General features: G+C 45.7%; 1 protein-coding gene and 1 pseudogene across 1 annotated transcript; both read left to right on the top strand.

Moving 5' to 3' along the window:
- The window catches only part of LOC131203135 (trichohyalin-like), a 3159-nt pseudogene extending 2730 nt beyond the window's left edge, over positions 1-429 (top strand).
- A 526-nt stretch (positions 430-955) lies between these two features.
- Positions 956-11086, top strand: LOC131203374 (vasotocin-neurophysin VT-like). Its single transcript, XM_058193519.1, has 3 exons — positions 956-1083; positions 8767-8968; positions 10792-11086. The coding sequence occupies exons 1-3, from the start codon at positions 964-966 to the stop codon at positions 10953-10955; spliced, it is 486 nt and encodes a 161-aa protein (XP_058049502.1). The 5' UTR covers positions 956-963; the 3' UTR covers positions 10956-11086.
- Positions 11087-11706: the final 620 nt, after the last annotated feature.

The raw sequence follows: 11706 nt of genomic DNA on the forward strand, positions 1-11706 counted from the left end.
CACCTGTAACAATATTGGGGGCACAGCGTCACAGGGCTCCAAACAGTTGATGCAAACAATATAAATACGCGAGGGATGCAGCCCGTAAGCAGATACAAGCAGCCAGAAGGCAAGACAGCCGGTGCGCCCCTTTGCCAACCTTCTTAAGATGCCTGCCGGGATCCTTTCGGTGTTTCTCTTCGGTCTTCTCACCTTGTCTTCAGCCTGCTACATCCAGAACTGCCCTCGAGGAGGAAAGAGGTCCCTGCCTGATGCAGAAGTCCGACAGGTAAGCCAAAGCATCCAAGCTGTTTGCTTTTACCCTTCCAGCCTTCTCCCTTAAGGAAGAATTCCATAGCCTTCTCTTCCTTCTCATTGTCCTTTCCTTGTCTGTAGGTTACCAAATATATAATTTCCAGCAGGGTGGTAGCTCTGTCACCTGTGGCTTGAATGAGAACTCCCGCCCTCCATGCAGAGGTGATAGAGCAATAATAGATTTGAAAGGGACCTCAGAGGTCTTCTAGTCCAACCCACTGCTCAAACAGGGGATGCTGTACGATTCCAGACAAATGGCTGTCCAGCCATTCACGCCTTCCTATCCATAGAAGACCTAAATTGTATCATTTAATCCCAAAGGTGTTTTTCCAAAAAAAAAGGGAACTTAGATTTCCTTGTTGTTGTTGTTTTCTTTGAAAACTATTTGGCTTCTCATCCAGGAAGCTTCTTCTTAAGTTCTGCAACTGGCTTTCTTGGAGCTGAAGAAGGTGCTTGGCTGAGAATAACAGAGTTGGAAGGGACAAGCAGAAGGCGCAGGATCTCGCAGGGCTGGCAGGGGTCTCTCTTCTAGTCCAGCCCCCAGTTAGACCTTTTATAGAATAGAATAACAGAGTTGGAAGGGACCTTGGAGGTCTTCTAGTCCAACCCCCTGCTTAAGGCAGGAAACCCTACACCACTTCAGACAACTGGTTACCCAACCTTCTTAAGATGCCTGCCGGGATCCTTTCGGTGTTTCTCTTCGGTCTTCTCACCTTGTCTTCAGCCTGCTACATCCAGAACTGCCCTCGAGGAGGAAAAAGGTCCCTGCCTGATGCAGAAGTCCGACAGGTAAGCCAAAGCATCCAAGCTGTTTGCTTTTACCCTTCCAGCCTTCTCCCTTAAGGAAGAATTCCATAGCCTTCTCTTCCTTCTCATTGTCCTTTCCTTGTCTGTAGGTTACCAAATATATAATTTCCAGCAGGGTGGTAGCTCTGTCACCTGTGGCTTGAATGAGAACTCCCGCCTTCCATGCAAAGGCGATAGAGCAATAATAGATTTGAAAGGGACCTCAGAGGTCTTCTAGTCCAACCCACTGCTCAAACAGGGGATGCTGTACGATTCCAGACAAATGGCTGTCCAGCCATTCACGCCTTCCTACCCATAGAAGACCTAAGTTGTATCATTTAATCCCAAAGGTGTTTTTCCAAAAAAAAAGGGAACTTAGATTTCCTTGTTGTTGTTGTTTTCTTTGAAAACTATTTGGCTTCTCATCCAGGAAGCTTCTTCTTAAGTTCTGCAACTGGCTTTCTTGGAACTGAAGAAGGTGCTTGGCTGAGAATAACAGAGTTGGAAGGGACAAGCAGAAGGCGCAGGATCTCATAGGGCTGGCAGGGGTCTCTCTTCTAGTCCAGCCCCCAGTTAGACCTTATATAGAATAGAATAACAGAGTACCCGCCCCCCGGTACCCGCCCCCCCCACAACCCAATCCACGATGCGCGAGAGGCATGCGCAGATGACGATACATGGCGCATTACTGTGGAATCGGTGGGCAGTTAGAAAATTTTACTACTAACAGAGATACAAAAGTGGGCGGTAGGTATAAAAAGGTTGACTACCCCTTGTCTAGCCTATGGAAGAGAAGAATTAGGGGGGGGGGGTGTGACATGAAAACTATCTTCCAGTACTTGAGAAGCTGTCCCAGAGAAGAGGGGATCGACTTGTTCTCCAAAGACCCAGAGGGGAGGACAAGAAGCAATTGGGGGGACACCCAACCTGGAACTAAGGAGGAAACTTCTGACAGTGAGAATCAGGGAAACGGTTTACTGGATGCTCCACCTCTGGAGGTTCTCAAGAATGGATTGGACAACCCATTTGACTGGGAGGGTATAAGGTCTCCTACTTTGAGCAGGGGGTTGGACTAGAAGATCTCGGAGGTCCCTTCCAGCCCTAGGAGATTCTGTGCCTTCGGCTTGTTAAAATCTCAGAGCATTTCCAGAATTGACAAGATTATTGTGAGCCCAGGAAAAAGAGAGGTGGGGGGGCCCAGGAAGAAAGACCCCTGTAAGTGGATTTGCAGATTGTCGGACTCTTTTGTTCAATGAAAGGGGTCAGGACTACTAAATCAAGATATAAGAGTTAGCTGAAGTAAGAAGAGAGAGCTTAGAATTCAAATCTTTCATGGACAAATCCATAAGGTAGTTGGATTTCCCCCCCCCACCCTAATTGTACCATAACGGTTTAGCATTTCTATATTCTGGGATGGTTTTTGGATTATCCAATCTAGTTTATAGCCCTGGGATTTCCCTGTGGTCTCCCATCCAAGCTTTAAATCTCTTTTGAATGGAACGCAGTTCCTGGGGATTACCACTTGGTTTTTTTTTTGGCAACAATGTGGAAACCATTTTTTTTTTAAAAAAAACTTTTCCCATGCTATGTGATGGCCCTGGGATTTCCTTGTGGCCTCTCATCCAAGTCTTTACTAGGTTCAACCTTGTTCAGCTTTTAGAGACCAGGTTAACTCCATTTGGGGGGGTGGGGTGGCATCTGGATTAGCAATGGTAAACTAACACCCCAGGTTAATAGTATGATCCAATCAGCAGGCTAAACTTACAGCTGTTTCCAGGCAGAAAGTTTCATAAAACTTTTCATACAATTGGTTAATCAGAAAAGTTACGGCCGGACTTCTCCTGACTTTCTGCTATCATCCACAAACACACGGTCCACAGACAGAATCAGGGAGATCTCGTCTTGGCAACAGCTGCTTGAAATGTCATTTATTTTTAATTATGTATTTACATCTCTTTATGATTTGGCAGCTGGATGCTACTAGGAAAGAATGTCCTCAGCATCAAGTTAAACAAATGAGCGCCAAACTCTCCCAACGTGGTTTTCCTGGGACCTGCGTAGCTTTCAAGTCGTATTTTATTTGTTCATTCATTTATTGTCCCATCTTTTTACAAATCACTCAAGGCGGTGAAAAGATCCTTTAGAGAATAACAGAGTTGGAAGGGACCTTGGAGGTCTTCTAGTCCAACCCCCTGCTTAAGGCAGGAAACCCTACACCACTTCAGACAACTGGTTACCCAACCTCTTCTTAAAAACTTCCACTGTCGGAGCATCCACAACTTCTGCAGGCAAGTTGTTTTCCACTGATTCATTGTTCTAACAAATATCATTTCAGACAAACAGTTATCCAAGAAGGGAAGGGTTTTCAAGAAAAAAAACAACAACTAAGAAAGTCCAGTTGGTATTTGAAAAACACCTTTGGGCCAACCATGAACCTGGATGATGGAGCGTCTCCATAGAGCCTTATATTTGTAAAGATGAGGAAGGGTCTGGAGGCTACATCATATGATGAACGGTTGAGGGAATTAGGTATGTCTAGCCCAGTGGTAGTCAACCTGGTTCCTACCGCTCACTAGTGGGCGTTCCAGCTTTCATGGTGTGCGGTAGGGATTTTGTCCGATACTGAAGCACTTTCCTTTTTTTTTAATTTAATTGACTTTTTTTAAAAAAATTCATAGCACTATTTAAAAACATTTTCATTAGGTTTTCATAAAATTCCCCGTGACAATTTAAATTTCTGAAAATATGCTATTTGTATCGCCCGCGCATAAGTTTAGTTCACGTTATGTAAGTGGAACTAAATGGCGCTATAGTGCGACCGCAAACGAAGAAGCATCGTCCCAGAATAGCTCGCGCATCTCCCCCCACACCACCCAGCTGTAACAGACAAGGAGAGCTGGTAGCCGGTACCCGCCCCCCCCCACAACCCAATCCACGATGCGCGAGAGGCATGCGCAGATGACGATACATGGCGCATTACTGTGGAATCGGTGGGCGGTTAGAAAATTTTACTACTAACAGAGATACAAAAGTGGGCGGTAGGTATAAAAAGGTTGACTACCCCTTGTCTAGCCTATGGAACTGAAGAAGGTGCTTGGCTGAGAATAACACAGTTGGAAGGGACCCTGGAGGTCTTCTAGTCCAGCCCTCTGCTCAAGCAGGAGACCGGAAAACATCTGGTGGCAAGTTGTTCCACTGATAAATTGTTCTCACTGTCAGGAAATTTCTCCTTATTTCTAGGTTGGAAATCCCTTTCATTAGTTTCCATCCAACACACCTTTCTCGTCCTCTTTTCCCCAGAACAACAATCCTGTGAGGTTGGTTGGGCTGAAAGAAAGTGGCTGGCCCAGTTTTCATGGCTATGGCAGGATTTGAACTCACCATTTCATGATTGGCCCACCCAGCTGGCTTTCATTCCTAAGGCGGGACTAGAACTCACAGTCTCCTGGTGATTGGCCCAAAGTCAGCTAGTTGTCTTTCATGGCTATGGCAGGATTTGAACTCACCATTTCATGATTGGCCCAAAGTCAGCTAGTTGTCTTTCATGGCTAAGGTGGGGCTAGAACTCACAGTCTCCTGGTCATTGGCCCAAGGTCACCCACCTGGCTTTCTTGCCTAAGGCGGGACTAGAACTCACCATCTCCTGGTGATTGGCCCAAAGTCAGCCACCTGGCTTTCATGGCTATGGCAGGATTTGAACTCACCATTTCATGATTGGCCCAAAGTCAGCTAGTTGTCTTTCATGGCTATGGCAGGATTTGAACTCACCATTTCATGATTGGCCCAAAGTCAGCTAGTTGTCTTTCATGGCTATGGCAGGATTTGAACTCACCATTTCATGATTGGCCCACCCAGCTGGCTTTCATTCCTAAGGCGGGACTAGAACTCACCATTTCATGATTGGCCCAAAGTCAGCTAGTTGTCTTTCATGGCTATGGCAGGATTTGAACTCACCATTTCATGATTGGCCCAAAGTCAGCTAGTTGTCTTTCATGGCTAAGGTGGGGCTAGAACTCACCATTTCATGATTGGCCCAAAGTCAGCTAGTTGTCTTTCATGGCTATGGCAGGATTTGAACTCACCATTTCATGATTGGCCCACCCAGCTGTAACAGACAAGGAGAGCTGGTGGCACCCAATCCACGATGCGCGAGAGGCATGCGCAGATGACGATACATGGCGCATTACTGTGGAATCGGTGGGCGGTTAGAAAATTTTACTACTAACAGAGATACAAAAGTGGGCGGTAGGTATAAAAAGGTTGACTACCCCTTGTCTAGCCTATGGAAGAGAAGAATTAGGGGGGGGTGTGTGACATGAAAACTATCTTCCAGTACTTGAGAAGCTGTCCCAGAGAAGAAGGGATCGACTTGTTCTCCAAAGACCCAGAGGGGAGGACAAGAAGCAATTGGGGGGACACCCAACCTGGAACTAAGGAGGAAACTTCTGACAGTGAGAATCAGGGAAACGGTTTACTGGATGCTCCACCTCTGGAGGTTCTCAAGAATGGATTGGACAACCCATTTGACTGGGAGGGTATAAGGTCTCCTACTTTGAGCAGGGGGTTGGACTAGAAGATCTCGGAGGTCCCTTCCAGCCCTAGGAGATTCTGTGCCTTCGGCTTGTTAAAATCTCAGAGCATTTCCAGAATTGACAAGATTATTGTGAGCCCAGGAAAAAGAGAGGTGGGGGGGCCCAGGAAGAAAGACCCCTGTAAGTGGATTTGCAGATTGTCGGACTCTTTTGTTCAATGAAAGGGGTCAGGACTACTAAATCAAGATATAAGAGTTAGCTGAAGTAAGAAGAGAGAGCTTAGAATTCAAATCTTTCATGGACAAATCCATAAGGTAGTTGGATTTTCCCCCCCCCACCCTAATTGTACCATAACGGTTTAGCATTTCTATATTCTGGGATGGTTTTTGGATTATCCAATCTAGTTTATAGCCCTGGGATTTCCCTGTGGTCTCCCATCCAAGCTTTAAATCTCTTTTGAATGGAACGCAGTTCCTGGGGATTACCACTTGGTTTTTTTTTTGGCAACAATGTGGAAACCATTTTTTTTTAAAAAAAAACTTTTCCCATGCTATGTGATGGCCCTGGGATTTCCTTGTGGCCTCTCATCCAAGTCTTTACTAGGTTCAACCTTGTTCAGCTTTTAGAGACCAGGTTAACTCCATTTGGGGGGGTGGGGTGGCATCTGGATTAGCAATGGTAAACTAACACCCCAGGTTAATAGTATGATCCAATCAGCAGGCTAAACTTACAGCTGTTTCCAGGCAGAAAGTTTCATAAAACTTTTCATACAATTGGTTAATCAGAAAAGTTACGGCCGGACTTCTCCTGACTTTCTGCTATCATCCACAAACACACGGTCCACAGACAGAATCAGGGAGATCTCGTCTTGGCAACAGCTGCTTGAAATGTCATTTATTTTTAATTATGTATTTACATCTCTTTATGATTCGGCAGCTGGATGCTATTAGGGAAGAATGTCCTCAGCATCAAGTTAAACAAATGAGCGCCAAACTCTCCCAACGTGGTTTTCCTGGGACCCGCGTAGCTTTCAAGTTGTATTTTATTTGTTCATTTATTTCTGTCCCATCTTTTTACAAATCACTCAAGGCGGTGAAAAGATCCTTTAGAGAATAACACAGTTGGAAGGGACCCTGGAGGTCTTCTAGTCCAGCCCTCTGCTCAAGCAGGAGACCGGAAAACATCTGGTGGCAAGTTGTTCCACTGATAAATTGTTCTCACTGTCAGGAAATTTCTCCTTATTTCTAGGTTGGAAATCCCTTTCATTAGTTTCCATCCAACACACCTTCCTCGTCCTCTTTTCCCCAGAACAACAATCCTGTGAGGTCGGTTGGGCTGAAAGAAAGTGGCTGGCCCAGTTTTCATGGCTAAGGTGGGGCTAGAACTCACAGTCTCCTGGTGATTGGCCCACCCAGCTGGCTTTCATTCCTAAGGCGGGACTAGAACTCACCATTTCATGATTGGCCCAAAGTCAGCTAGTTGTCTTTCATGGCTATGGCAGGATTTGAACTCACCGTGTCCTGCTTTCCAGCCTGGTGCCTTAACCCCTACTACACCAAACCTTGAAAGGGTTCATTGCTCTCCCAATCGCCTGCAATTTTTTTCATTTTACTATCTTTACTTTCTCTATAGCAGATTTACTCCTGGGTGTAAGTGTGCCTAGCATTTGACAGTCACAAACGGCTTTCGAAAGAGTCATTGAAAAATTGCCCAGGAGATGGGTCTCCTGAGATGGCCCATTCAGCGAACCTCCAGGTCGAGCAGCAGTCTACCTTAACGTTTTGGGATTTTGCAATAGGGAGGAGCTACGACAGCTTTGCATGAACTCACGCCTCCAGATAAAGTATTTCCCCCCCCCCTGTGAGACCAGTCTATTAGGGTAACCTGGTCTATCCAAATACGGGATGGAGTATACTTGTTCCGCTTTCACCTTTTGGCCCCAATCCAGGAGCCTTCGCGACAAACCATTTTTTGTGTTGAATTTATATTTAACGACAAAGAAATAAAGGGAGACTAGTATAGATCCCAAAAGGGACACAGTGGCTCAGTGGTTAAGACGCTGAGCTTGTCGATCGAAAGGTCGGCAGTTCAGCGGTTCGAATCCCTAGTGCCGCGTAACGGGGGTGAGCTCCCGTAACTTGTCACAGCTTCTCCCAACCTAGCAGTTCGAAAGCAGGTAAAAAATGCAAGTAGAAAAAATAGGGACCACCTTTGGTGGGAAGGTAACAGCATGTCGTGTGCCTTTGGCGTTGAGTCATGCTGGCCACATGACCCCAGAGAATGTCTTCAGACAGCGCTGGCTCTTCGGCTTTGAAACGGAGATGAGCAGCGCCCCCTAGAGTCGGGAACGACTAGCATGGATGTGTTGTGGTCCGCCAGCAGCCTGCAGAGCTGGCAACGGAGTCAGACAACGATGAGGCTAAGGTGAGGCCAGGGCCATCGGGGAGTGAGGTGTGGACTCCGCAGCCTCCAGAGACTGATAGTAGTGAGGCAGAGGAACAGGAGGAGCCTGTTCCTAATGCACGCATGAGAAGAGCTCCCAGAAGGCAAGAACAGCTCAAGCAAAGAGGAGAAACTCGGGAGTAGGGCCAAGAGATGATTGCCCTCCCACCCCCATAGGCTTAAATAGACCAGCAATGGCGTTTGAGCTTTGCCGGAAAACAACACTGATAGCTTCATCTTCTTGCATTTATTTTGTATCAGTGTCTTCTGAACTTTTGCCAAGAAAGGCCTTTGGCAGTTTGCCTAATTGGACCAAGGTTTGTGATAGGACTGGGTAATTTGTGTTGGGAGGAATTTGTTTTAATTTAGTTGAACGACGCTGGGAATGAAGTAATTCTCAGCTGTTCAAATAAAGTTTGTTTGTTTGCTACACAGACTGAGTTTCCTACTACCTACTTGGGCCTGGGTCACAACAGGATGTGCAAGGAGAATCTTTATCTTTAGATTAGTATAGTTCCATTTCAAGCTATTTAGCTCTCGTCAGCTAGCCATATCTGAATCCGCGCTACTTACATATTAGGGAGATGTATTGACCTCTAAGCCACGGGCTCTCCTCACTTTGTCAGCTATACCAGGTGAGAGATTAAATGTTGTTTTTTTCCCTGGTGATACCTTCAGATGTTTAATCATCTTCTTTTCATTTCTCTTTTAGTGTATCCCCTGCGGCCCTGGCAACAGAGGGAACTGCTTCGGGCCCAACATTTGTTGTGGAGAAGAGATGGGCTGCTATTTTGGGACTTCGGAGTCTCTGCGTTGCCTGGAAGAGAACTTTCTCCCTTCTCCCTGCGAGGCTGGTGGGAAGCCCTGCGGTGCAGGCGGGCGATGCGCGGCCCCTGGCATTTGCTGCAATGATGGTATTTATAGGAGGGGGGGAACCAGAGGTGGGGAAAGGAAAACGGGGAGAAAAAGAAATACCAGACACGTGGTAGAAAATTTAATCGCATTCATCCTCAGCCAAATGTTATCTTGAGCGGTGCTGAAGCCCTAAAGCGTTCTGTTCTCTAACCAGGTGCCCTCCTGATGTGTTGGACTTCAACTCCCAGAATTCCTGATAGCCCTGGGAGTTAAAGTTTGAGGCGCCTGAAAAGATTTCAGCGAGTTAAAAACCATCCTCTTCTATAAAGGTAGCCCTCGTTTATCAACGGCCTCAGATCGTGACGGTTCACAAAGAGGAGGTGATTAAAAATTCATTTCCCAAGCAACGCAGGCGTTTAGAACAACGAAAATCTTCAGAGCGACTCTGATTAAGAACCAGTCAGTTTCAGGCAGCAGCTGCCAGCTGATGGGAGGCTTCTAATCAACTAAGGTGACAAAACTGAGGTCGTTGACTGGCAGTTAGAACTTTTTAAGGATGCCCTCTCCTGGGAAGAGAGTCGCTCAGAAAAATTGAGCTTTTTTAAGCAGCTTTCTGCCTTGCAGAGGAGGAAAACAAGGAAAAAGAAACGGTCGGTACCAGAGAAATTTATCTAAAGGAGGTGGCAACAACCAGTGATCTTTGTAGCCTCTCCCTCTTTCTCTCTCTCCCTCTCTCTGTATTCATTAAATATATTGTGTTTAATCACTGAGTTGTTGCAACCAACGGCAGTCACTAAATGAGGACTACCTGTACTGGCATTTTTTTCTACTGCATGATCAGGTATCTCAGCTCCCCATAATCTTATAAAAGTCCAATAAACAAACTTCCTGTAATAGAAATGGGAGGTGTTTTGATTTGCTCATTGGGCAGGAATTAAGAGCAGTATTACCTATTTCATTGTTTCACAACTTTCATCACTTTAAGACGTGTGCACTTCAACTCCCAGAATTTGTGGCCTGGGGAATTCTGGGAATTGAAGTCCTCACCTCTTAAGGCGGTCAAGGCTGAGGAACGCTAACCTATTCCCAAATAGGGAAATACGGTAAGGGCCGTAATAGCTCAGGCTGTAAGAAGCCTGTTATTAAAAACACAGCTGCCTGCAATTACTGCAGGTTCTAGTCCCACCAGGTCCAAGGTTGACTCAGCCTTCCATCCTTTATAAGGTAGGTAAAAGGAGGACCCAGATTGTTGGGGGGGCAATAAGTTGACTTTGTAAATATATAAATAGAATGAGACTATTGCCTTATACACTGTAAGCCGCCCTGAGTCTTTGGAGAAGGGCGGGATATAAATGTAAATTAAAAAAAAACACCTTTAATTTGCAGAAATCCAGAGGGGAATATTTTCCAATCAATCAGAATAGAGCTGGAAGGGACCTTGGAGGTCTTCTAGTCCAACCCCCCCTGCTCAAGCAGGAGAACCTGTACCATTCCAGACAAATGCTCGTCTGATCTCTTCTTAAAAACCTCCAGTGATGGAGCACCCGCAACTTCTGGTGGCAAGCCGTTCCACTGGTTAATTATTATAACTGTTAGGAAATTTCTCCTTAATTCCAGGTTGCTTCTCTCCTTGATTTGTTTCCATCCATTGTTTCTTGTCCTGCCCTCTTTGAACCTTTGAAAATAAGTTGACCCCCCTCCTCTTTGACTCAATGGGTTGGGGACCATCCTAACCCCACCCAGAGTGAGTTGGTGCTAAACGACTCAAATAAGAGCTGGGAAAAGCTTTGGCCATCTTCCTTACCTGTCTGGGACTCACCCATGAGGCATCGCGGTCAGTGCCAAAACTCAACAGGTTCTTCTCCTTCGCATCCTCTTACAGAGAGTTGCGTCACCGATGCTGCCTGTGGAAATGAGAACGGCGAGAGAGGACGGACGTCTCCGGAAAGGAATTTGACCGGACTGGACGGCTCAACCGGAGATCTTCTTCTCCGACTGATGCATCTGGCGAACAAGCAACAACAAGGAAAACCACAATTTTATTAAGGTGTCAGAGAGCCGGTATTTGGTGCGCGTCCTGGGCTTAGAACCCAAAACAGCCCTGAGTGATCCAAAGCCTATAACTGTTTAAAAATAAAATTTAAATATACTCTGTTTAATTTAAAAACCAGTTCTACATTAATAAAAGTCTCCTTGCATCGTGTGACAAATTTGTTTACATGTCCTTTATGAAGAGATGTGAAGCTTTATCACAAAAACTTTGAAGGTCGCAAAACTCTTAACCTTTTTGTAAAGTAGGGAAAGGAAATTCTTTTGTAGATACATGGATAGTCCTCATCTTACAACCGGTCACTAAGTGACCATTCAAATTTACAACAGATCGTCCAGTACTTATGACTTTTTTCCAAAATTCTGACATGACCATATTTTGGGTGTTCGGCAACTGAACCATATTCCTGTAGTCATGTGACCACAATTTACAAGATCAAGACCTTAGAGGTCTTCTAGTCCATCCCCCTGCTCAAACAGGAGACCCTGTACCATCTCAGACAAGTGACTGTCCATTCGCTTCTTAAAAGTCTCCGGTGATACAGCACCCACAACTTCAGGTGGCAAGCTGTTCCACTGGTTAACTGTTCTCACTGTCAGGAAATTTCTCCTTAGTTCTAAGTTGCTTCTCTCCTTGATCAGTTTCCACCCATTGCTTCTTGTTCTACCCTCAGGTGCTTTGGAGAATAGCTTGACTCCCTCTTCTTTGTGGCAGCCCCTCAAATACTGCTATCATGTCCCCCTTAGT

This window comes from Ahaetulla prasina, chromosome 8 (assembly GCF_028640845.1).
Source record: "Ahaetulla prasina isolate Xishuangbanna chromosome 8, ASM2864084v1, whole genome shotgun sequence".
NCBI lineage: Eukaryota > Metazoa > Chordata > Lepidosauria > Squamata > Colubridae > Ahaetulla > Ahaetulla prasina.